The sequence below is a fragment of the Hemiscyllium ocellatum genome, chromosome 48, assembly GCF_020745735.1.
Source record: "Hemiscyllium ocellatum isolate sHemOce1 chromosome 48, sHemOce1.pat.X.cur, whole genome shotgun sequence".
NCBI classification, from domain to species: Eukaryota; Metazoa; Chordata; class Chondrichthyes; order Orectolobiformes; family Hemiscylliidae; genus Hemiscyllium; species Hemiscyllium ocellatum.
Genome location: NC_083448.1, coordinates 6440310 through 6466908, shown reverse-complemented (window position 1 = coordinate 6466908; position 26599 = coordinate 6440310). Strand labels below are relative to the sequence as shown.

General features: G+C 45.3%; 1 protein-coding gene across 4 annotated transcripts; it reads left to right on the top strand.

The window, feature by feature from the left end:
* Positions 1–1747: 1747 nt before the first annotated feature.
* vdac3 (voltage-dependent anion channel 3) lies at positions 1748–26599 on the top strand. 4 transcript variants are annotated; one of them, XM_060856684.1, is made up of 9 exons: positions 1749–1858; positions 5728–5795; positions 9987–10036; positions 13117–13269; positions 14540–14592; positions 16426–16653; positions 23842–23992; positions 25533–25590; positions 26121–26599. In XM_060856684.1, the coding sequence occupies exons 2-9, from the start codon at positions 5729–5731 to the stop codon at positions 26210–26212; spliced, it is 852 nt and encodes a 283-aa protein (XP_060712667.1). In that variant the 5' UTR covers positions 1749–1858; position 5728; the 3' UTR covers positions 26213–26599. The 4 variants fall into 4 exon arrangements, with proteins under 4 accessions (XP_060712669.1, XP_060712668.1, XP_060712667.1 ...); XM_060856683.1 differs by having other exon boundaries at positions 5724–5795; XM_060856686.1 differs by lacking the exon at positions 9987–10036 and having other exon boundaries at positions 1748–1858.

Genomic DNA, 26599 nt, shown 5'->3' with positions numbered 1-26599 from the left:
TGGTGTGTTGATAAGGCTTGGCCCATACTCATTACAATATAAAAGAATGAGAGTTACAGTTATTGAAATATACATAGTTATTAGAGGACATGACAAGGTTTATGCGAAAAGGTTATTTCCCTTTGTGGGAGATTCTAGAATCAGAGGGCAAAATCTCAGAATAAGGGGTCACATTTAAGATGAGGACAAATGTCTCCTCAAAGGATTCTGAATCTGTGGAATTCTTTCCCACAGAGAGCTGTCGAGGCTGGGTCTTAAAGTAATTCAAGGCTAGGATAAACAGATTGTTAATCAGTAAGGGAATCAGTGATTGTGGGAAAAGCCAGGAAGCTGGAGTTGATGATTACCAGATCAGCACAATTTCATTGAATGGCAAAGTCAATGGACTGAATGATCTACATCTGCTCATGTGTTTTAGTCACCGGTCACCATTCTAAATTACTCTGAACAGCGATCTGTTACAACAATGGGACAAAATTTCCTCCATCCAGAGTATGCAGTTTGTTACTTTAATAGCATCACAGAATTTTAATTTTAGTATCAGTTCCTGCACCATTGAAAAGATCTTCATTTGCACCCATCCATAGGTGTTAGTGATTGCCACCGAGTCATAGAGCATGGAAACAGACCCTTCGGTCCAACCATGTCTTAGCCATTATGGCATAGGAAGGGATCATTTCATTCCTCATACGTCCTGCTCCCCCAGTTGATCTTTGTTTGTGTCAGTATACTTCATCATCTTAATTTCCATCACCTCCGTAAGTAGAAATAACAAGTGCATAAAAAATGCTTCTCTTTCCCAAAATCTAAACATTTGTCCCCTTGTTCTTGTATAAGCAGCTAACAGAAACAACTTATCTTTTTTACATTCTTGAATCACTACCACGTAGTGCAGGTACATCCACTATGCTGTTAGGGAGGGAATTCCAGGATTTTGAGCCGGTGACAATGAATAAGCAGTTGTGATGTGGCAGGGTTGTAGGTGGGTGTCACTGCCTCCAGGTGTTTATGTGAGGGTTGTGTAGCAGGCTGGAGCAGTATAATCAGGTTAACAGGGGAGTGGAGCATGAGGTATATCGAGTGTGAGCTGGTAATGATGAGCCATGTCTTAATGACAATTCATGTTTTCACTTAACCTGTTAACTCCATTACTGTGCAGAACAGTGAGTTTGACATTTCCTTCACTTTGAGGCCATTTGTTTCAGTACTAGAAAACAGTAATATCCAAAGATGCTAAATTGCCCACAGGAGTCAAGGATTGAGTAGGCTGGACCGATATGCAGGAGGCATGCAAGGATAGAGGGATGGGATTGGTCTGGGTCTGGGTCAGTTGCTCCTTGGAAGTTTGGTGTGGACTCAGAGTCATTGAGCTCTACAGCATGGAAACAGACTCTTTGGCTTCGTTTCGTCCAGGCTGACCTAATTAATCTAATCCTGTTGGCCAGCATTTGGCCCCTATCCAACTAAATTCTTCCTGTTCATACACCAATGGAAAAGACTCTTAAATTTTGAAACTGCAGCCACCACTGATAGCTCAGACTCGACGGACCGAATGGCTCTGCTTGCACCCTATGGGGATTCTTTCCAGTTGCATGAGGTGAACAATAGGGTTTAGAGGTGTACTCAGGGCTGCCTGGGATGATGAGCCAGTGCTCTGGGAAGCTGGTGGACTGTGTTCTGTCCGGAAGCCTCCGGCCAGAGGGGGCAGTGTAAGCGGAGGGCGGCCCGGTCGGGACGCATGCGCCATGTGCAGCCTGAGCGGGCAGGCGCAGTGAGACCCCAGCTCTCTCCTTCACGTTGCCCTCTCGGAGGCAGCGGCTGACTCGGCTTTGGTCATCAGGAGGCATCGAGGCTGCAGGTAACCAGAGCACAGCCCGCCCCCCTGCTCTCCCCGGGGGTGGGGATTGGGTGGTGGCGAAGAAAGAGACAGTTCCCCCGGGGTTGGGGCCCGCCAGCGAGCGGAGGCCTTACCCCAGGCCCCCTCCTCCTGACCCTGGGGCGGGGCTGGGGTGGGGTGGGTCCCCGCGGGCCCGCTCCACACGGAGCATCCGGGGAGGGAGGGTGGGTTTCACTTGCACGTGTGGAGGAGCCCTCCCTGCATCCCGCCCCTTCAAATACCTTCCGCCCAATTAACACCCCGCCCCCAACACTGCTTACCCCGCCCTCCCCCTCCCTCCCCTCTCCCCTCCCTCCCCCCCCTCCCCTCCCTCCCCTCCCCTCCCTCCCCCTCCTCCCTCCCCTCCCCTCCCCTCCCTCTTCCCCCCCTCTCCCCCCTCCCCTCTCCCCCCTCCCCTCTCCCCCCTCCCCTCCCCTCTCCCCTCCCTCCCCTCTCCCCTCCCCCCTCCCCTCCCCTCCCCTCCCTCCCCCTCCTCCCTCCCCTCCCCTCCCCTCCCTCTTCCCCCCCTCTCCCCCCTCCCCTCTCCCCCCTCCCCTCCCCTCTCCCCCCCTCCCCTCCCCCCTCCCCCCCTCCCCTCCCCCCTCCCCCCCTCCCCTCTCCCCCCCCCCCCCCTCCCCCCTCCCCTCTCCCCCCCCTCCCCCCCCTCTCCCCCCCCTCTCCCCCCTCTCCCCCCCCCTCTCCTCTCCCCTCTCCCCCCCTCCCCCCCCCCCCCCCCCCCCCCCCCCCCTCCCCCCCCCTCTCCCCCCCTCCCTCCCCTCCCCCCCCCCCCTCCCCTCCCCCCTCCCCCCTCCCCTCCCCCCTCCCTCTCCCCCCTCCCTCCCCCCCCCCCCCCCTCCTCCCCTCCCCCCCCTCCCCCCCCCCCTCCCCTCCCCCCTCCCCCCTCCCCCTCCCTCCCCCCCCCCCCCCCCCCCCCCTCCCCGATGAAGGAACGTCGCTCCGAAAGCTAGTGCTTCCAACTAAACCTGTTGGACTATAACCTGGTGTTGTGAGATTTTTAACTTTGTTCACCCCAGTCCAACACCGGCATCTCCAAATCATTGTTAAGGCAGAGCATTATATTATTAATGCTGGTTTCATTCTCTCGGGCACTTCTTGCATTGTCCTTTGGACATTGATCCCAACGAGCTTTCTTCTCTGGCTGAAAGTTAATCATCAGTGTGATGCCATTATTTAAGAATGCAAACTTGACACATTCTAGATATTTTCCAACTCACCTTTTATCAGAGATGTCACCGTACACCCCCCTGGAGCAGATGAGATTTGAAGCCATCTGGCTCAGAGGAGTGGGCTGTTTCTGCACAGGGTGGCTAATACTGGCACCGAAACAGGCTAATTGAAATCAGCTTTCATGCATCAAACATTCGCAACCCATCAACATCACTGGTTGCAGAATACTGCCACTCTCACCCTCCTATCGAAGAGTCCCAGGGCAAATACAGCACACAGTTGGAAACAGAGTAATACTCCCTCCAGACAGACCCCATCAAACACTCTCAGGATGGGTTTAGGTACAGAATAATTCATCCTCTACACTGTCCACATCAAGCGGTCCCAGGACAGTTACAGAATGTCTCATTCTTTGCTTCAGGGTGCTTCATAGACAGGTCCATTGAGGGTCCATCCAATGGCATGTCTGGATAATATTTGCTGCTATTGTTGAATTTTTCTGTTGTTGCACTGTGACCAAACTGCTGCCTAATTTCATTGGACCTTGCACTCAGAGTTAAGTATCGTAGTCAGTGGAATTGAACCGGCAGAAACAGCCAGTGTCTACTCAATCTGCCACAAGCTTACCAACCTCAACTTGCAATCACGGGCTGAGTGACTGGAGTGTTCAATACACCGGAATGCATAAGAAACACTAGTCTGAACTGTTTCAGGTTGTTTCTCTTGATTTGTTTAAATGAACTTTGTAGAGACTGAAGAGTACCTATCTCCCTGTTAAATCCTACTGCTAGAATGCTGGACGTGGCTGAGTGAACATAAGAGTCATAGAGGTGCACAGCATAGAAACAGACCTTTCAGTCCAACCTGTCCACGCCGATCAGATATCCCAACCCAATCTAGTCCCACCTGCCAGCACCTGACACATATTCCTCCAAACCCTTCCTATTCAGATACCCATCCAAATGCCTCTTAAATGTTGCAATTGTACCAGCCTCCACCACATCCTCTGGCAGCTCATTCCACACACGTACCACGCTCTACATGAAAAAGTTGCTCCGGAGGTCTCTTTTATGTCTTTCCCCTCTCACCCTAAACCTGTGCCCTCTAGTTCTGGACTCCCCGATCCCAGGGAAAAGACTTTGTCTGTTTATCCTATCCATGCCCCTCATAATTTTATAAACCTCTATAAGGTTACCCCTCAGCTTCCGGCGCTCCATGGAAAACAGCCCCAGCCTGTTCAGCTTCTCCCTTTAGCTCAAATCCTCCAACCCTGGCAACATCCTTGTAAATCTTTTCTGAACCCTTTCAAGTTTCACAACATCTTTCCGATAGAAAGGAGACCAGAATTGCACACAATATTCCAACAGTGGCCTAACCAATGTCCTGTACAGCCGCAACATGACCTCCCAACTCCTGTACTCAATACTCTGACCAATAAAGGAAAGCATACCAAACGCCGCCTTCACTATCCTATCTACCTGTGACTCCACTTTCAAGGAGCTATGAACCTGCACTCCAAGGTGTCTTTGTTCAGCAACACTCCCTAGGACCTTAACATTAAGTGTATAAGTCCTGCTGAGATTTGCTTTCCCAAAGTGCAACACCTCGCATTTATCTGAATTAAACTACATCAGCCAGGGTCAGCATTACTCATACAGACTTTCTCTAATCTAGTTGAAACTTAACTTAACCATACCCTTCACAAAAGTAATCATCTCCTGTCAATTTGTCAATACTATGCTCTCGTGAGAAACATTGAGTGTCCCAAGATGCCCCTCAGAGGTTTCCTATCAAATTCAGAAGGTTAATGGGTGATCTGATCGACATCTTCAAGATATGAACAGGACCAGACAGGGTAAATCAAGGTCAATGATTTCCACTGGGTTGGAGATTCAAGAACGAGAAGTAGCAGAGTCTGAGAATGAGGGTCCAGAGGTGGCAGAGAGCTGGATTGGGGAGTTTTTTGGGGCAAGTTGTCTTGCCTGTATTTGACGGTTTACTTTGCCTTGTCAGAATCTGAACATTTTTCAGTGTGTCGCTCAAGTTGGTTTCCTTTGAAATATTAGAAGTTGGTGCTTTACTGAGGAGGATGAGATGCTGAAGGATCTAATTGGACCTTTGAATTCTTAGGCCCATTGCTGTGATATTATTCCAGCACTGGAGGTTGTACCTGTGTCAGATTACTCTTCTGCAAGGTGGCAATCTGCAAATGATACTTTTTCACCCTTGAGGCTACTCGTGGTGTGTAACATTAGTGCAGATCAATCACTGGTGTTATGGTGGTGGAGACAGCTTAATTGAGCAACAGAAGTGTATTATAGAACTGCATTCAATTTAATGCTGCAGGGAGAGGAATTTCAGTATTTGTACCTCAATGGCACAATTTGTAACAGTGCCAGTGTGTTGGATCTTATAAAGATGCATTGGTGTCAGTCCACATTTACAACTCTGGTAGTAATATTGAGAAAGATGTGTGACATACGTCACTTGAAGCACTGAAGTTTGCACGTGATCTTTGAATTCTGAAGTTTCACTGTGACTAAAGATGACCAATAACTGTGGCTTCACGTTGTGCTTACTACTTGAAGAATTGAAGTAAGAGATGTTCACATGTCAGTTACTTTGCGTTGGTGCCTAATGAATTGTCTCCTTTCCAAAGGCAGAATGTCTGTGCCACCATCATATGCAGACTTGGGGAAATCCAGTCGGGATCTCTTCACGAAAGGATATGGTGAGCAGCCTTTTCTTCCTTTCTCAATTCTTTCAAAACTTCTCTCAGGCTCATGTGTGAGTGAGCTAAATGTCACAAATGTGTTTTTGTGAAATAATGGATGTAGTCTTTACATGAGGAGCTGATTTCATCAGAAAAAGAAATGTAATTTGCATTCTTGTAGCACATCTCTCTTACAATCAAGGATACTGTCATTAATCGAAATATGTGGCACCTGAACATGAATGAAGAGTGGGGTAAAAATGTTCTGTATCCTGTGAATCCTTCATGTAAAAGCTGAAGGAAATAAAATGGTGCATATGTTGCTTAGAAACCTTTCTATCTCAGAGCACCAGTGACAGTCACACGCCCAGCAGTGTAAGCAGAGAGCAATTGCAATCTGATATGGTCTGGAAATGATAGCAGTGGGAATATCAGTTGATTGCAATGACTCCTAAAACTGACTGGGTATGTGTTCTGCAGTGTTCACACTGCTGTTGGATGTTGTACTTCAAATTGTTGTTGATGCTGAGATTTCAGAATTTACAGATTAGCCAATGGTTGCCTCTGAAACCATGCAGAATAACACGTCCTTTGGCCCCCTTCGTTGCTACCCAGGAAAAGTACTTGTTAATAAACTGCAGTGAGAGTTATTCAGAAGCTTCATGGTAGGAGTTGGCAGTTCAACTCCATTGAGTTTGCTGTACTGTTTCATTGGAACTGATACGTTCATCAGTCCCTAGCCATTACTCTAGTGTTGATTACGCAATTCCTTTCTCAGTAAATATCTCGGTCCCTTTTGAAACCTGAAGTCAGCTTTGCGTCTGGGACAGTGCATAAATGCACTCCTGGATTTGGTCTCAGTTCAGATCATAAGTGAAGTTTTTAACTCCTTTTCTGGATTCCCATTTGAGAGGGAAGAATTGTATCCCTGGTGTCTTGCTTATTTCCATTCTAATGTTGTGTCTTAACTGGATTATTTACGAAGTCTGTCTAATATCTCCTAACTATCCGCTTGGATATCATGATTTCCCCTTACTGTGGACACTGAGATAATTCATTTGTTAACTTTTGGCAAGTCTAATGCATTTAATTGAATGGCATCGCAGACTTTAGTATTACAGATGAGAACCAAATGGTAGTCATCTGACCTTAATGAATCATTCACCTTGTTGATCTTTTCAATAACTTGCTTATGAGCATCCAGAGGTCCCTTTGGTCATCTTGAACCCCAGCCCTCAATAGTCCTCTGTAAGCTATTCTCCCACCTGGCACTTTTGTATTTTGAAGTGTGCAGTATTGTACATCTTAAATTAGACTACATTGGCTGTTCCTTTTGACAGCTTCATAACCAGCCTATTTATCACCATCTGAACTTGGTTGGGTGAGAGCACAGTGTGCGTGAATGGAAAATGGTGGGACTGTGTGCCAATCTCAGGGCATGCCATGTGTTCTCGTTGCCAGAATATGAGAATATCTCTTTTGTACGTGTCGTTGAAAACCTCTCATCAGCCTTGTTTGACTACAGCTCCTCTCACAAAGACATCAGAATTGCTATCCAAATCATGAATTTGCTGAATTGTTAGCTGGCATTGTATTATCTGTGCTTTTATCAAATGACACCATTCGATCTATAATCCATCAACTGGGATTGGAGGGTTTCAGTTGTAAGGAGAGGCTGGATAGGCTGGGACTTTTTCAACTGGGCGGTATAAAGTTGAGGGGTGACCTTTTTAGCATAGATGTAAAAGCATAGCTGAGGTGAATGGCATCTGCCTTTACACTTTGGTGGGGGAGTTCAAACCTCGGGCATATTTTTCAGGTGAGAGGAGATAGATTTAAAAGGAATTTGAGGGGCATCTTCTTCGCACAGAGGATGGTTCATGTGTGGAATGAACTGCCAGAGGAAGCGTTAGATGCGGGTACAGTTACAATATTTAAAACACATCTGGGCAGGTACAGGAATAGGACAGATTTCCAGAGGAACCCCAAATATCTGAACAACATGGCTGTGGAGTATTTTGTTCGGACAATTGAATGCTGGATAACATAGTTTAGCCAAGCATCAGGACCTTGCAATCTTCAATGGATAGTCTGAAATTCGGATAATTGACGTTCGGGTAATCGAAGTTCCTCTGTACAGAGATATGGGCCAAATGCAGGCAAGTGGGACGAATTGGGTTTGGAGAAACCTGATAGGCACGGACGAGTTGGATTGAAGGATCTGTTATGTAATGTGTGACTGTGACTCAATGATTCTATCCAGGTATTAGCTTTTCCAGAGGCAAGGCTTATCAGCTTAAACACGTGTGCTTATTCAAATTGCACGGTCCCTGATTCTGGGACATGTCCCAAGAGCTGCTGCAGATGCAATGGGCTGAACGGCAGCAGTTTTGAGATTGACAATACTTCCGACTTGCAATGTTTTCAAACTCACTTTTGTCAGAGGCAGCATTATATTGGTGAAAAGTTCCATTTTATTTCACAGATAGCATGCCTGCTGTGTCTGCTTTGTTTTTGCCAGTTCATTTCTTGCCAGCCAGTTTTCACTGTCACCCATGCTCAGTATCTTGCTCCCCTCCTTTTTGAAATTGAAAGCCTTCATGGATAATGAAGGAACTCTGTTTCCTTCCTGCTTTTTGAAAGTAGCAGGCCGATGACTGTCTCTGCGTGGTTTCTGGTTCTGCCTCCTACTCTGTTTCTCTCTCGGTGCAGCTGTTGCATCAGCTGACTTGTGACTTTTGACTTGAATGTTCATGTTGAATAGGGGCAAGAGATTAATTTTGAAAAACTAACTCAGCCTTTATATGAACAATCATAACAGGAGCACTCACCAAGTGCTTTGTGCTTGCAAATGAACATGTGGGACAGTTGCAATTCCAAATTCCTCCTTGCTAGTACCAGTAGTGCTGATGTAATCATTCTTGATATAGTAACTTAGTGCCTTGCAAAACAATTCCAAGAGTGACATTTGAATTTCCAGTCACTCTGAGCTACTGTGCAGTTTATTTGGATAAGGAAGTCCGTCGACTCCAGACTGTACTCTGCAATGATTCAGAATTGCCTTGGATTTAGAATTGAGTGGAATCCTGTAAATGCTTTCAACTGGTGGTATAAAATCATCAAGATGTATGGAATGGAAACAGACCCTTTGGTCCAACTTGTCCATGTTGACCAGATGTCCTAAATTAATCTAGTCCTATTTGCTCGTACTTGGCCCATATCCCTCTACATCCTTCCTGCTCACATGCCTATTCAGATGCCTTTTAAATGCAGTAATTGTATCAGCCTCCAGCACTTCTTCTGGCAGCTCATTCCATACATGCACTACCCTCTGGCCCATCTGATCAAGATCCTGTTGTAATCTGAGATTACCTTCTTCGTTGTTCACTACAACTCCAATTTTAGTGTCATCTGCAAACTCGTTAACTCTACCTTCAACGTTCACATCCAAATCAGTTATATAAATGACGAAATGAAGTGGACCCAGCACCGATCCTTATGTCACATGGCTGGTCACCGGTCTCCAGTCTGAAAATCAGCCCTCTAGCAATGCCCTCTGCCTTCTACTTTCAAGCCATTCCTTGGAGTTGACTGAGAACAGACCTTCATGAACCCTGATTTGGATTTGTACAGCAACTTTCTGTATAGTACTGTAGCATAAGCTCTGTAGCATCAGCTGTATGCAATGTGTCTTCCTCCCTGGGATTCAAATTGAGTGGGTTTTTCATGTGGATTTTTCAAACTGTGAAATGCTCTGCACGGTCCTGTTCTCAGCTGAGAAAGAGAATTAACAAGCTGGGTTACACTTGGTTAACTAGTGTTCAGGATGGGGTTGTCATTTGAAATGGGAACAGGTTCAAGTGATGAATAAAGAACATCAGAAGACAAGCAGAGTTCAACCTTATTCCAGTGATAACTTTGGCATTGGTACAAACACAATGCAATGAATTGCCCCAGAGTCAAATCGTTCTTTCCACTGCAAATCCCAGCCACTTTTGAGCGTTCGGTGGCTGACTGTGTTGGGCAATAAAGGATTGGAATCATATTTTAGGTAATGTTGGACTTGCTTGGGAAGTGCAAGACAGTAGGTGAGTTTTAATCCCCAGAATTTGCTGTGGTTTACATTTTGTATTACTTCTGGTGTGTTAATTATGGTGTCTTGAGCTCAGTGCTGATTTGATCCAACACACTGTTATTTTCATTTCTTAGGGTTTGGTTTGGTGAAGCTGGAACTCAAGACCAAATCATCGAGTGGAGTGGTGAGTTTTCAAAGTTTGTGGGAGGTTAGATGTGGTGGACCAGCTTATTGAGAAAGCAGAAACACTCCAGATCAGAATGGGCAGCAATGTCTTAATCAGATAGTGAGGAACAAGACATAAAGTGTACGTAACCTATTATTGGTTCATCATTGCAGGTGAGAGACTTCTCCACAGGCTGGTAGAGTTGCTGTCGGTCAACATTTCTTCTGATGATCAGAGAAGAGTGTTGTGAAAGATTTGTGTGAGTGGCAAGCTGTGAAGATCATAAGAAATATGTACAGTAGTCAGCCAGATTTGGCCCTTTAGAGTCTGCTTTGCTGTCAGTAAGATGATGGCTGACCAGGCTGTGGCCTTAAATACACTTGCCCGACTGTCCCATATGTATTTAAAAGCCAAGTCTCCACTGTTTTCTCTTATACTGGTACTATTGTATGCCATTCTCATAGCAATAAATACCAAAATTCCATTTGCCATGCTCTGAGGACTCTATATATGGTGTAGGTGAGGCTGGGACAAGCTAACATTATGTTGTATCTCGGTATAGAAATGTCAAAGACAGGGCAGTTCCATCAGATAGCTTTAATATTTGTGCATTACTTTTGTTGGTCCAGTGTGGATTAATTTTGTTTGATTATTGAAACAACATGTTCAGACTCGAACGTTCAGTCACTTCTGCAGATGTTTTTCCTAAAATAACATTTATTCCCGCTCCTCCTTATCCTTCATCAAATGTTTCTCTGTTGCGTTGGCCTTCAGATTGGTTCCACAGGTCGGTGCAACATCGAGGGCCAAAGGGTCTGTACTAAGCTGTAGTGTTTTATGTTCTGTGTAGAAACATGACAGCTATCCTGTCATGAATAAATAGACTGGTAGAATGGAATCCACTGACTTAAACAAGACTTCAGCTTTCAGCACTGACCACTTCCCTTTCATTATACAGGTCACTTTTGAAACATAAAAGCTTTGACCTAAAGTCTCATCTGTTCATGTATAAACAAAAATGCCTCTCAGTAAGCCCTTTCATCTCTCAACCAAACCAGTCGTTTCAGATCCCTGACTGTTTTCTGACCCCTCTGAGAAAAATCAAGGATACAGTATCCTTGAGAAAAGGACCAGCTTTTAGAAAAAGGACCAGCTTTGTGACAGTCTGTTAGTACTCATGTACGGACCTGATCTTGCCAGCTGTAATCTAACCTACTTGCTTCCTGTTTGCCTTCTCTGTCCTGCTGCTTGACCACCTTGTGCTGGATTGCTCCATCAGATGGTAAGAGAATTTGACTCAATCCACTTGCCGACTCTGATTCTCCTTCTCTGTCTCCCTGATGAAACCACTGAAGTGTCTGTGCCTGAGCAGCATGCAATTGATTTCTTCTGTTGTGTTTGCAGTCCTTTTCTTTCCAGTATTTTGTCACAAGGAATTGGGAGGATATTCCTAAGTTGATGGGAAACAGGGCCAAATCTTCAGATTGTGTTTTTTTTTTCTCTTAGTCATCTGACTCGTGCACCATTTTCAACTCTCACTTTCCTTTGTGATGGAAAGGACCATCAGTGCAGTTGATCTGTCTTGTGGAAGTGCATTTGATCTCATTTTGGGATTGAAAGCTTTGTACCAGATTACAGCATGATTAATTTCCCCTCGTTCACCTCTGTGTAATTTCTGACAGGACTGTTATGTATATAAGTGTCTGTGAGAATTCTGTTTTCATGTTGCTTGTATTAGAGGCCACTGTGAGAGCTCTTGTTGTTCTGTACTGTATTTACTCACCGGAACACCACTGGCAATATTGCTAACATATACACCCTGCTCCTGTTGCATTGTTCTACAATTTGGCTTTGTGCTGTTACTGCTGACCTTGAATAACTTGGGTTATCGACCAAAACTCTCAGCGTAGTTCAGGACTTCAGTTTGTGTTGGAGTATCAGTCAACTTGTACTGTATAGAAGTAAAGCCCCATTTCCCCCTGCAACCGATGATTTCCAAGATAACCCAAGAGAATTGAACTTCATGTTCTGTGGTGTTTGGCAGTTGGTGCAGAATCTGTTACTTTTCAGTGAATGGCAAAGCTTCTGGAGCTGAGTGTCTCAGCTGCCTGTATTCAAAGCTGCGATCTCAGTGTGGAGGATCAATAGAGTAGAGTCACTGTGAACTGTGTTTCCGGGATAAGCAACCTTTCTACTTCCTTCAGATGAAATATGGAAAATTGAAAGAAAAGGTTACCTTAGGCTACCAAATCTCTTAATTGTCTTAAGCATCTGAATGCAATCAGAATTATTCATGAAGAACAACATTTAGGACATCACTAAAAGGTGGTGTTGAACTTTGAGCTATACCTGTTGCAGGGGTAGGAGGCTGCCTTGGAGACATTGAGTGGTTTTGTTCTGTGGTTGCTTAGTATGTCAGTTTTATTTTTTGTTCACTCTTCTTTAGCATTTAATAAATAGAGAGAACTTTGCAGGCAGCCCTGGCTTGATTGCTACATTGATAGGCCACATTGATCTGTTAAGCACTCCATCGAGGAGGGAGGTGCTCCAGATCTGTGCCTTGATTTGCAGAGGGATCTGTCTGAGTAGTGAAGTGAACTAGAAAGTCCAGAAGCAGTATAATGATTCATAGACGTTGGTGGTAGAGAGAGAGTGGAAGGATGAGAAACAACCCACACCACTATGAATTGCAAATTTGCATTACATCACTTCCAAAAAATATTTCACTGTTTGTATGAGTTTGTTGACTCCTGCTTTATTGGTGAAATGGAGTTAACGTATTGAATTTTGGAATAGACCATATGTAGTTGGATAATGTGTAACGTCACTGAACTGAAATACAGACGACTACGGACAGGCTGTTTTGATGTTCAGGCAGAAGTGGGTACTGCAGATGCTGGAGATTAGAGTCAAGATTAAAGCGGTGCTGGAAAAGCACAGTGGATCAGGCAGCATCCGAGGAGCAGGAAAATTGGCATTTCAGGCAAAAGTCCTTGCTCAGGAATGTTGATATTCAGTATGTTTTATCTTGGTGTTGCTGCCAGTGGCAAAGGGAGGACAACCTTTGATTATGCTTCTTCATATGCTTTCTTTTACAGGAGTTTACCACCTCCGGGTCTTCAAATACTGACACGGGCAAAGCCACAGGCAGTCTGGAAACCAAATACAAACTAAAAGAGTACGGATTAACCTTCACTGAAAAATGGAATACTGATAATGTTTTATCCAGTGAAATCACCATCGAAGATCAGGTAGGTGCTGCATGTTTTTACTAAGTTCAAATTATACTGTATGCTGTGGTGGGATTCGAACCTGGGTCCCCAAAACATTCCTTGGGTGTCTGGATTAACACCTTATAAGAGTACTGCTGTGCCATTGGGTGTTATCCCTAGGTGGCTAAGACTGTCCAAACCAAAACATGGCTGAAAATCTAGGTGGAAATTCCAAGGCGGAAAGACATGTTGTGTGGCAAGTGGAAAAATTGATACAGGTATGAGTCTCTTCTGCACACCACTGAAACAGAAAAAGTGGGGTGGATGTTTCCTGTAACTCATTGAAGGCAGTGCTTAATTGGAACATAGTGTCGGGTGAGCGAGAGTCATCTGACTTATGAAAACGTTTGATGGGCCGTGTAGAAAAAGTTTAATTCTGTACCTAAACTATGCTTTACTCCCGAAGAGCAGGATGATGTCCACTGTGTTGCTGCAGAGTAGTGCCACTCCTTTTGCAGTGTGGGTTCCACAGCTCAGTGGTTGGAAATTTCTGTCTGGCTTGGCAAAAAAAACTGCAGTGTTAGGACAGTCTGTTCATAAATTGTTCATAATTTGATACTTGTTAATGTTGTAAAGCACTCCAGAAGAGCTGGGCATCCAGGCTTTGCAGTGTTGCTGGTTTCATAAGGTCTGGTGAGAATGTAGATCTAATTTTGCTGAGGATATTACAGTTGTTGGGAGGACATGACAACATTTGAACATTAAGTACCAGAGTCTTGGGAATTCGTTAAGCAGCAAAGGCCAAACTTCCAAGAATTGTTGGCAAGTTTTTCCAGCCAGTGAGTAACTGTGGAGTCCAATCAAAGTTGCTGGAAATGTGGTTTGTTGCACAGTAAACGTCAACATGATAAATCAGCATATTGCCTGCTTTTGAATATATGGGTTGAAGGATGACACCCTGAGACATATCCTGCTCAATTTGAAGTGCCTCAGAATTGTCTGTGGCCATCTGTGGGCCTTGGTTTAATATCCCATCTTGTGGGATACTTGTGGAAGTGCAGCTTCCCTCCATATGAAACTTGAATGTCAGTCTAGATAATCGAGGCTTAGCCCCACAGTTTCAGACTGTGGTGAGTGTGTAACCTGATGAATGAATTGGGAAATTTCCATGAATAAAAGGCTCAGATGTTTGTAAACATTATTGTAACACACAGTTCACCTTGTTGTATCGATTTGAAAATGCTTTTGATGGTGTGAAGTATAACATACACCAAAAAACTAACTTCTCTTTGGTCTGTTTTTCTCACAGCTTGCTAAAGGACTAAAGCTGACTTTTGACACGACGTTTGTCCCAAATACAGGGTAAGATTTTCATTTTTATGTTTGGTTCAGCCATGGTGGAGATAGGGTTTGCACAGTCACCCGAATGATTCCACTTGTAATGTGTGCAATCTCACTTCAGTGAGTAATATTGGATCATCGGCATGGGTCAGTGAGCTTGTGTAGGTTTTCTTAAGGTGGCAGAGGTGTGGCAGGGAATGGAGGTGCGCTTGTGACTGACTGGAAAACAATAATGATGTTAGATGTGAGAGCCCAATTGAACAATTAAGCGTGGTTGCTGACAAGTTTTGGAGGAAGCCTTTTGTGTTTATGCAGCACCTTTTAATGAAATGAAAGGCAATTGACACAAGCATTTTTAAAGCAAAGTTTGCCACTGAGCTAAATGATAAATTATTACGTCCAACAACCAAAAGCTGAGTTTAGTGGTAGGTTTAAAGGAGGACCTGCAAGGAGGAAAATGATGCACCCCCGAGAAGGAATTCCACAGTCTGGGGCTCAGGCAATTGAAGGCATGTCGAACACTGGAGCAAGGAAAATCTTAAATGCCCAAAAGACTGCATTTTGATGATGCAGAGATTAGATTAGATTCCCTACAGTGTGGAAACAGGCCCTTCGGCCCAACCAGTCTACACCGACCCTCCAAAGAGTAACCCACTCAGACCCATTTCCCTCTGACTAATGCATCTAACACTATGGGCAATTTAGCATGGCCAATTCACCCTGACCAGCACATCTTTGGAGCACCCGGAGGAAACCTACGCAGACACTGGGAGAATGTGCAAACTCCACACAGACAGTCAACCGAGGCTGGAATCGAACCTGGGACCCTGGTGTTGTGAGGCTGCATTGCTAACCACTGAGCCACTGTGAGATGTTGGAGAGTTGTGTGACTGGGGGAGGTTTCAGACTTGTGGACGGGTGAGGCCATGTATGGATTTGTCGACAAGCATTAACATACCGAAGTTAAGTCATTGCTTGACAGTGACTCTATATAGGCCATTGAGTGTGGCGGGTGATCAGAGAATGGAACTCGCTGTGAGTTATGAGGGCTGCAGAAATTTGGATGAGCTAAAGTTTATGGAGGGTAGAATATGAGATGCTGGTTGGATGTGCAATGGAATGGTTAGCTGTAGAAGTGAGGGTTTCTTCAATTGATTGAGATGTGTCAGGTGGTATCACAGAAGTGGAATTAAATGGTTTTAGAGTTGAACCAAAATTATCCAACTCAACATTGTTGCCACATTCACGACAGGTGGAGATGTTTGATTTGTATTCACTGTTAAACTTGTAGTGGACCAGGGTGTTGAATTGCAGGTTATCGATCCCAGTCGAGTTTTAATGCAGACCATGTAACATCTTAAACTTTAGCTTTCGGATCTGCCGCATGATAACATGTCAGGTTTAAGTCGAAAGAAGGAAAAGATCTGTCATGTATTCCTGACTTTTGGAGGTGGAGGAGTAGCAGAGAGATCATAATTCCAAGGTTTCTCATTGCTCAAAGCATCACTGGCCTTGTGCCTGACGAAGCTGTCCATATGGAAGTGGAGCGTGTGGCTGTATCTGAGGAGCTGTCCCAGTTGATGTGAAGTGTTAACAGGTGTCCAGTGACCCAGACGTAACATGCAAGAGCATTTTGTGGATTCGGGCTGGACTGTGATCTCTTCCCAGTTTGGAGAGCCAGCTGACACTGACTAGCCATGATGAATGGGCACCTTGGGACTGATAGTGGAAATCTCTGTGGCAATATAGCAAAAGGAAGAAACTCATTAGAGGAGCTGGGGGACAATCCCAGCTCTACACTTTGACACATTTGTAGTCAATAATGTTCTGGATGTGTCTTTTGTGTGCTTACAGGAAGAAGAGTGGAAAGCTGAAGACTGCCTACAAACGAGACTACGTGAACCTGGGATGTGATATTGATTTTGACTTTGCTGGCCCCACCATCCACAGCATGGCTGTGTTGGGCTATGAAGGCTGGTTTATTGGGCACCAGATGGCCTTTGACACTGCCAAATCCAAGCTGGCACAGAACAACTTCTCTCTGGGCCATAAAGCAGGGGACTTCCAGTTGCATACCCATGTGTAAGTACATTGGAGAAAAGAGATGCCTGTAATGTTTCAGAAAAAGACTTATATTAATGTCACCATTTGTGACCACTGGTGACCCAAAACATTTTACAGGTGTTGAAATTCATTGTTGAGTTTGGAAATGGGATAGACAGTATGTTTGCAATAATCATCTCGCCAGAATCTGTTATTGAAATGTGGCTGAGAGGTAAATATTAACTGGGGGACCAGAAATCATTCAGTTTCTCCTCTTTGATTAACTGCCTTGGCATTTTGTTTTGTATCCACCTCAACATTTGGGGCTTTGGTTTACCATTTATGAACTCATGTGAAGTCGATATTGTTCGGTAGGCCAGCATTTATTGGCTTTTGGGTTAGTGGTGCAGGAAGAGTTCAGGCAGCATCCGAGGAGCAGCAAAATCGACATTTCGGGCAAAAGCCCTTCATCAGGAATTAAGGCAGAGAACCTGAAGGGTGGAGAGATGAGCTAGAGGAGGGTGGGGGTGGGGAGAAAGTAGCATGGAGTACAATAGGTGAGTGGAGGAGGGGATGAAGGTGATAGGTCAGGGAGGAGAGTGGAGTGGATAGGTGGAAAAGAAGATAGGCAGGTAGGACAAATCATGGGGAGAGTGCTGAGCTGGAAGTTTGGAACTCGGGTGAGGTGGGGGAAGGGGAAATGAAGAAACTGTCGAAGTCCACATTGATGCCCTGTGGTTTAAGTGTTCCGAGGCAGAAGATGAGGCATTCTTCCTCCAGGCGTCTGGTGGTGAGGGAGCGGCGGTGAAGGAGGCCCAGGACCTCCATGTCTTCGGCAGAGTGGGAGGGGGGAGTTGAAATGGAGGGGTGGGGTCATGGTCGGGGGTGGGGAAGGAAGAGGTGTCCTCGAGTTAAAGATGCCCTCCAACGCATCTCGTCCACATCCCGCACCTCTGCCCTCAGATGCCACCCCACCAACTGTAACAAGGACAGAACGCCCCTGGTGCTCACCTTCCACCCTACCAACCTTAGCATAAACCAAATCATGCGCCGACATTTCCACCACCTCCAAAAAGACCCCACCACCAAGGGATATATTTCCCTCCCCACCCCTTTCCGCCTTCCGCAAAGATCGTTCCCTCCATGATTACCTGGTCAGGTCCACGTCCCCCTACATCCCACCCTCCCATCCTGGCACCTTCCTCTGCCACCGCAGGAACTGCAAAACCTGTGCCCACACCTCCTCCCTCACCTCCATCCAAGGCCCTAAAGGAGCCTTCCACATCCATCAAAGTTTTACCTGCACATCCACTAATATCATTTATTGTATCCGTTGCTCCCGATGCGGTCTCCTCTACATTGGGGTGCCTCCTAGCCGAGCGCTTTTGGGAACATCTCCGGGACACCCGCACCACTCAACCACACCGCCCGGTGGCCCAACATTTCAACTCCCCCTCCCACTCTGCCGAGGACATGGAGGTCCTGGGCCTCCTTCACCGCCGCTCCCTCACCACCAGACGCCTGGAGGAAAAACGCCTCATCTCCCGCCTCGGAACACTTCAACTCCCGAGCATCAATGTGGACTTCAACAGTTTCCTCATTTCCCCTTTCCCCACCTCACCCTAGTTCCAAACTTCCAGCTCAGCACTGTCCCCATGACTTGTCCTACCTGGCTATCTCCTTTTCCACCTATCCACTCCACCCTCTCCTCCCTGACCTATCGTCTTCATCCCCTCCCCCACTCACCAATTGTACTCCATGCTACTCTCTCCCCACCCCCACTCTCCCCTAGCTTATCTCTCCACGCTTCAGGCTCACTGCCTTTATTCCTGATGAAGGGCTTTTGCCCGAAACGTCGATTTCGCTGCTCCTTGGATGCTGCCTGAACTGCTGTGCTCTTCCAGCACCATGAATCCAAAATCTGGTTTCCAGCATCTGCAGTCATTGTTTTTACCCAGTATTTATTGGCTATCCCTAATTGATTTGAAGGACATCATGATGTGCTGTGTTCTTGAGCCACTATAGTCTGTTGTTGAGGGAGGGATGTCCCAGTTACTGTGAAGGAATGGTCATATATTTCCCAGTCATGGGGATGCATGGCTTGGAGAGGAACATGCAAATGGTGTCCTTCTAAAGTGGTAGAGGTCCCAGGTTTGCAAGATGCTGTCCAAAGACCCTGAGTGAGTACTTGCAGTGTGTCTTGTATGTGGTGCAGCCAGTATGCATCAGTGTTGGATGTAGTGAACATTGAAGGTGTTAGATTGGGTGCTGATGAAATAGACTGCTTTGTGTTGGATGGTATTGAGCTTTTTCAGTGTTGTTTGAGGGTTGTAGCCCACCAACCAAACAATCAGTCTTCTATCACACTCCTGACTTGATGCGGAGGTGCCAGTGTTGGACTGGGGTGGACAAATTCAAAATCACATGACACCAGATTATAGTCCAACAGGTTTATTTGAAAGTACCGGCTTTGTTCTTCTGCTGCTCCTTCGGCATGTAACTTGTGGAGCAGGATCATAAGCGAATTTAAAGCAAAACAATTGTAGTGTCATGCAACTGAAACTGTTGAACACACCTAGATTGTTGTGAAGTCTTCAATCCTTTAGAATCGGTTGATGGTGTTGATTCATTCAAACCGTTAGTAACCAAATTCGGCACCCATGAGGGTGGCCTTAACTGGTTCCTTGGGTTCATGTCAGATGACAGGTGACCCCATAACACTATGCACTGTCACTCAACCACACACACACACACACACACACACTCTCACACTCTCACTCACTCACTCACTCACGCGCTCTCCCCCTCTCACATGCTCACAATCACACAGACCGTCTCTCATACATAAGCTGTCTCTCAGGCACCCAAACGTACACCGAGCACACACTCAGCCTCGGACACACCTTCTCACAGGTTTATACTCTGTCACACTCACGCATACACGCACTTACACACGATCACATACTCTCTCGCTTCTCTCCCTTTCTCTGTTTTGCAACCCCCCAACCACATATTTGCATTTAGAGTCACAGAGATGTACAGCACGAAAACAGACCCAACTCATCCATGCGAACCAGATAGCCTAACCTAATGTAGTCCCATTTGCTCGCACTTAGCTCACATCTCTCTAAACCTTTCCTATTCACGTACCCATCCACATATGTTTTAAATGTTATAATTGTACCAACCTCCACACTTCCTGTGCCAGCACATTCCATACACGCACCACCCTCTGCATGAAAAACTTGCTCCTCAGATCTCTTTTAAATTTTCCCCCTCTCACCCTCAAACTGTTCCCTCCAATTCTGGACTATCCCACCCCAGGGAAAAGACCTTGTCTATTTACCCTATTCATGCCCCTGATGATGTTATTAACCTCTATAAGGTCACCTCTCAGCCTCCAACTGGAACAAAGAACAAAAAAAATTCCAGAAAATTTCGTCTCTCCAAGCCTGACCCGATCCAAATCCTCTGTCTCAAGGGAAAACAGCCCCGGCTTATTCAGCCTCTCCCTGTAGCTCAAACCCTCCAAGTCTGGCAACATGCTTATGAATCTTCTGAACTCTTTCAAGTTTCACAACATCCTTCCGATAGGAGGGGTCTAGAATTGCACAGGATATTCCAAAAGTGGCCTGAGCAATGTCCTGTACAGCCACAAAATGACCTCCCAACTCCTTTACTCAATGTTCTGACCAATAAAGGAAAGCATACCAAATACCTCCTCCACTATCCTATCTACCTGTGACTCCACTTTCAAGGAGCTAAGAACCTGTACCCCAAGGTCTCTTTGTTCAGCAACACTCCCAAGGACCTTACTGTTAAGTGTATAAGTCCTGCTCTGATTTGATTTTTCCAAAATGCAGCACCTCACGTTTATCTAAATTAAACTCCATCTGCCACTCCTCAGCCAATTGGTTCATCTGATCAAATTCCTCTTGCACTCTGAGGTAACCTTCTTCACTGTCCACTACAACTCCAATTTTGATTTCATTTGCAAACTTACTAACTATACCTCTTATGATGACAACCAAATCAGCACCGATTCTTGTGGCACTCCATTGGTCACCAGTCTGAAAAACAATCCTCCACCACCACCCTCTGTCTTCTACCTTTGAGCCAGTCCTGTATCCACATGGCTAGTTCTCCCTGTCTTCCATGAGATCTAACCTTGTGAACAGTCTGCCATGAAGAACCTTGTTACTAAAGTCCATGGATAGATCACATCCATTGCTCTGCCTTCATCAGTCCTGTTTGTTACTTGTTTGAAAAACTTAATCAAGTTTATGAGTCATAATTTCCCACACACAAAGCTAAGTTGACTACTCATAATCAGTCGTTGTCTTTCCAAATACATGTAAATTCTGTCCCTCGGGATTCCCTCCAACAATTGGTCCTCCACTGATGTCAAGCTCACTGATCTGTAGTTTCCTGGCTTCTCCTGAGCACCTTTCTTAAATAGTGGCACGACGTTTGCCAACCTCCAGTCTTCTGGCAACTCACCTGTGACTGTGAATGATTCAAATGTCTCAGCAAGGGGCCCAGCAATCACTTCCCTAGCTTTCCACAGAGTTTAAGGAAACATATGATCATGTCATGGGGATTTATCATCCACTTTTTTTTGTGTTTTGAGACATCCAGCACCACCATCTCTATAATATGGACATTTTTCAAGATGTCACCATCTATTTCCCCACATTGGATATCTTCCATGTCCTTCTCCACAGTAAACACTGATGCAAAATTCTTGTTTCGTATCTTCCCCCCCAACTTCTGTGGTTCCACACAAAGGCTGCCTTGCTGATATTTGAGAGCCCCTTTTTTCTCCCTCCCCTTTTGTCCTTAATGTATTTATTATTTGGGAGGCATGGTGGCACAGTGGTTAGCACTGCTGCCTCACAGCCCCAGATACCCAAGTTCAATTCCCGACTCATGCGACTGACTGTGTGGAGTTTGCACATTCTCCCTGTGTCTGCGTGGGTTTCCTCCAGGTGCTCCGGTTTCCTCCCACAGTCCAAAGCTGTGCAGGTCAAGTGAATAGGCCATGCTAAATTGCCCGTAGTATTAGGTAAAAGGGGTAAATGTAGGGGAATGGATGGGTTGCGCTTCGGCGGGTAGGTGTGGACTTGTTGGGCCGGAAGGCCTGTTTCCACACTGTAAGTAATCTAAGTAATAAAATCCCTTTGGATTCTCTTTAACCCTATTTGCCAAAGCTGTCTCATGTCCCCTTTTTGCCCTCCTGTTTCCCTCTCAAGAATGCTCCTACTGCCTTTTATACTCTTCTCAGGATTCACTCAATCTCTCCTCTCCCTATCTATCATATATGCTTCTTTCTTTTTGTCAACCAAAACCTCAATTTCTCTAGTCATTTAGCCTTCCTTCCATCTTCCAGCCTTGTCTGTTATCCTATCAAGGAACATACTGTTTCTGGACTTTCATTATCTCATTTTTGAAGGCTTCCCATTTTCTAGCAGTTCCTTTACCTGCAAACATCTGCACTCAATCAACCTTTGAAAGTTCTTGTCTAATACTGTCAAAATTCGCTTTCCTCCAATTTAGAACTTCAACTTTTAGATCTGGTCTATCCCTTTTCATCACAATTTTACAACGAATAGAATTATGGTCGCTGGCCCCAAAGTGCTCCCCCACTGACACCCCAGTCACCTGCGTTGCCTTATTGCTCAAGAGCAGGTTAAGTTTTGTACCTTCTCTGATAGGTACACACACATGCTGAATCAAAAAATTTCTTGTATACACCTAAATTCTTCTTCATCTAAACCCTTAACGCTATGGCAGTCCCAGTCTATGTTTGAAAGAAGTTCTGTGATTTACATCTTAATGAACTGAAACCTGCAACCCGTTCTAAAAGATGAAAGACTTAACAGCAATCTAGGTGTGGTCAGCATATCATATCGGTTGCCTAACACTTAAATATTTTGCTCTAAATTCTGTCTTATGACCTTGCGCCACTAGTTCCCTGAAGAAGGAACAGTGCTGTGAAAGCTCATACTTCCAAATAAACTTAATGGACTATAACCTGGTGTTGTTATTTTCTAACCTAATTTATAGGCAGAGAAATTAAATGATCAAACAAATGAGAGGAGTGTTGACAGGCTGAATACTACATCTCCTGACTTGTACCTTGTTGATGGTGGACAGACTTTGGGGAGTCAGGAGGAGAGCTGCTATCTGCGGAGTTTCCAGATCCTGTTGTCCTCCAGTGCCTGCAGTTTTATGTTACTGCCCAGATCAGTCTCTGACCTTGTGTTGGGGCAAAGACCATTCATTACACAATAAAGAATGGTTGCACCTCGGATATTACCCTGAGGAACTTCTGCAGAGACACCCTGGGCCTGAAATTGTGAAGCCTCAATGACCAGAACCATCTTCCGTTGTGCAAAGTATGAGTCCAACAAGTGGAGACTCTTCCCCCCCCCCCCCCCAATCCCATTGTATTCAGTGTTGCAAGAGCTCCTTTAGGCTTCCTCTGTCAACTGCTGTCCTGATATCAAGGGCAGTGACCCTCACGCTGTGTCTTCAGTTCAGCTCTTTTGCCCGTGCTTGGACCAAGGCCGCTGTGAGATCAGGAGTGGAGCGGACCGTGTGGACTCCAGTCTGACTCTTATTGAGCAGGTTGTGTCGATAATGTTTCGAGGCACTGTTGGCAAGACCTTCTCACACTTTGAGGATTGAAAGTTGACCGACAAGATGGTAATTGGCTGGCTTGAATTTGGCCTGTTTGTTGTTAACAGTGTAGTGACCTACATTGGCAACACTGGCACCTCCCTCTCAGTGTCATGGAAAAGGTGTCCATCCTGAAAGTCAGCTGTTCTGACAGTGCAGCACTCCTTCAGTACTGCACTGGAAGTTGATCACGGAGTTTTGTGTTCAAAGCTGGATTGGGCCGTAAACCTAAAAGCTTTTGACTAAAATAGGCCGCTACGTGTTGAACCACACCGTACACATTTGAAGGATGCCTCATTTCTTAACCTCCCTACCAGTGAGAATACAGTATCCTTTAAATATTTGAGTGCTTGAGTTCTGGTTGCATACTGGCTTGAGCTGGTTGATTTGGACATAAAAGTCTTTGTTATTTAATACTGGGAGGCTGTTTCATTATGGAATCTGTCACAAGCCCTTTTTAGTCTTTATTAGTACTGAAAACAATTAACATGGTCATAATAATGATAACAAACACTGCTCAATTAAACTTTCTCGCTTCCCTCTCAGTAATGATGGTGCTGAGTTTGGTGGCTCAATTTACCAGAAACTGAATGACAAGGTGGAAACTGCTGTGAACCTCGCTTGGACTGCTGGTAGTAACAATACTCGTTTTGGGATTGCTGCCAAGTACCAAATTGACAGTGACACCTTTGTATCAGTGAGTAACATTCCCACTGTGTATCCCACTTTCATCACCGGAAAAAAAAACAAGTCTAATTCAAACTGACAAGTGGCTGGGACACGAGACAAATTGACTTGGAAGATACTTAGCAGAGTTACAGGCAAAGAAAAGACAAATTGGGACTAAATGAACCGTTTGCTGAAGCTGATAGTGATGTGAAATTTTGAGCTTGAATGATTCTGATTTGGAACAATTAGCAAAAGGGAAGCATCAAGTCTGAAAGTTTGCTTAAAGATAATATTCACAGGATGAGGGCATTGCTGGGAAGGCCAGCATTGATTGTCCATCCCTGAGGGGCAGGTAAGAGTCAACCAGATTGCTGTGGGTCTGGAGTCACATGTAGGCCAGACCAAGTATGGGCGGCACGGTGGCACAGTGGTTAGCACTGCTGCCTCACAGCGCCTGAGACCCGGGTTCAATTCCCGACTCAGGCGACTGACTGTGTGGAGTTTGCACATTCTCCCCGTGTCTGCGTGGGTTTCCTCCGGGTGCTCCGGTTTCCTCCCACAGTCCAAAGATGTGCGGGTCAGGTGAATTGGCCATGCTAAATTGCCCGTAGTGTTAGGTAAGGGGTAAATGTAGGGGTATGGGTGGGTTGCGCTTCGGCGGGTCGGTGTGGACTTGTTGGGCCGAAGGGCCTGTTTCCACACTAAGTAATCTAAAAAAAAATAAGGATGGCAGTTTCCTTCACCAAAACGACATTGGTGAACTGGATGAGTTGTTCTGAGAATTGAGAATGGTCGTTATGAGAGTCTCCCGAATGTGTAAAATGAGCGGTTGCAATGTAAACAAAAGTTCAATTGCGAAAAATAAAATTAAGGTCAGCACATTGGAAAACAGATCCAGAAAATCTGGAGCTCAGGCCCAAACTACATGATGGACAAAAGGGGCTGGTAATATGGAGACATACATGAAGTTGTGATACAAAAGCTGACGTCAGTTTCTAACTTGTGTGCAACACACATTGAAATACAGTGACCCTTTGTTCCTCAGGCAAGCTTGCCAACTGTCTTGTGAACACAGTCTCACTGGTATTGTGCATATTGACAAAGCAATAGCATCTTGTAGTGTGGCTACTCAGCGTGGTTGTGGTATGCCAACATCCAGTGGTCGGTGGAACTCAAACCACAGTTTCTTATCTTGAGTCCAGCATTGCTATCTATGGTAATATACCTGTTGTGGTCTGAACTAGTGGTGCTGTTTATATCACGCTGGTGGGGATATGCAGTTTGGAGCTTCAAGGAACTACCCTTCAGCATTGTATCCAGAGTCTATGTTAAATTTGGGACCCCAGTGAACAGAATGGGCCTGTATGTTTTTAATGCCGAGCCTCCAGATGATCGCTGCATTCATTTCGAATTCTGTCCGAACCAAACTATGGTCATTTCATTATTTGCAATCCACCAGAAGGTTCAGGGAGGAGCACAGATGAGGTTCAAGGAAGTTCTCTCTCAATGTGTCAGGGGGTTCGAATCATCCACTTGTTGGTTAATGCTTGTTTTTTTTTCTTCTCAAGGCGAAGGTGAACAACTCCAGCCTGATTGGATTGGGATACACTCACACTCTCAGACCAGGTGGGTATGGAGCTACCTTTTTGATTTCAAATGTATTCAAACATTCCTCGTTGGTCATACAACTCTGTGACCTGATCTCGACTGTGACTTCATGTTGTAGCAGTCACAGGTCACATTATACTCATGATAAGTTGACTTGATGTTCAGCAGGGACGTATGATGCTGCACTTATCTTGCCCCTATCAAGCCTGCAGCTTTGCCACCATATTCCTGGGGAAATTGTTCTGTTCAACATGAGGGAGTATCCTCTTCGACTTGTTTTTGTTTAAAACTGAATGGTTTGGCCAGCTGCATCATTTGTGGAATATCCACATTTCAACTGTTTACTACAACTAGCCTGGACTTTGGGTCCAGGCTACTTTCTTGAAGCGTTTGAAGGGGTCTGCTTGGTCCTTAATACTGGCCAAGATCTCCAACAACACGCAGCATTTGCTTCAAGTGGTTTCCTTGTGTGTGAGCAGATGTAGCAGCCTCTGGGGTGGTTTATGATGTCTAAAAATTCACAGCCCTCCTTACTCTCTCTTTCATAGGTGTGAAGTTGACGCTGTCTGGACTGATTGATGGGAAGAATTTCCACGCTGGGGGGCACAAGGTTGGCATGGGCTTTGAGCTCGAAGCTTAGTATTGAAGATGAAATGGTAACACCTTTTGGGTTGGCTGCTGAAATACAAATTGATGAAAATAAATTGCCCTTCTCCTCCATGGACCAGGCACAGAGGAATCATGAGAAGTTCTGGCCTTAAAATTGATTTTGATCTAAATGGCCAGCCTGCTTTGCTGGGAAGTATCCGTACTCGATTGGTTTCCCAGTTAACACTAGGTGGAGGTTGTTTTCACTGAGCGATGTTAGTGTTCGCAACTATTTCCTGAAAAACCCAGCTTTAAATCATGTATTACAATCGACATTTAATTTCGTTTATGTGACTGCATGTGGTAGAGACGTTTAATGCCATTTTTAAATCACTTCACTGTATCAGGTGTCTGAAGAAAAATAAAAGGATGTGATGGA

Bases quoted from the DNA above. Each gene is read 5' to 3' on its own strand.
- vdac3 (XM_060856684.1), top strand. From the start codon at position 5,729: ATGTCTGTGCCACCATCATATGCAGACTTGGGGAAATCCAGTCGGGAT. The intron at 5,796-9,986 runs GTGAGCAGCCTT...TTCATTTCTTAG, and splicing joins TCTCTTCACGAAAGGATATG to GGTTTGGTTTGGTGAAGCTG. The intron at 14,593-16,425 runs GTAAGATTTTCA...GTGTGCTTACAG, and splicing joins ACGTTTGTCCCAAATACAGG to GAAGAAGAGTGGAAAGCTGA.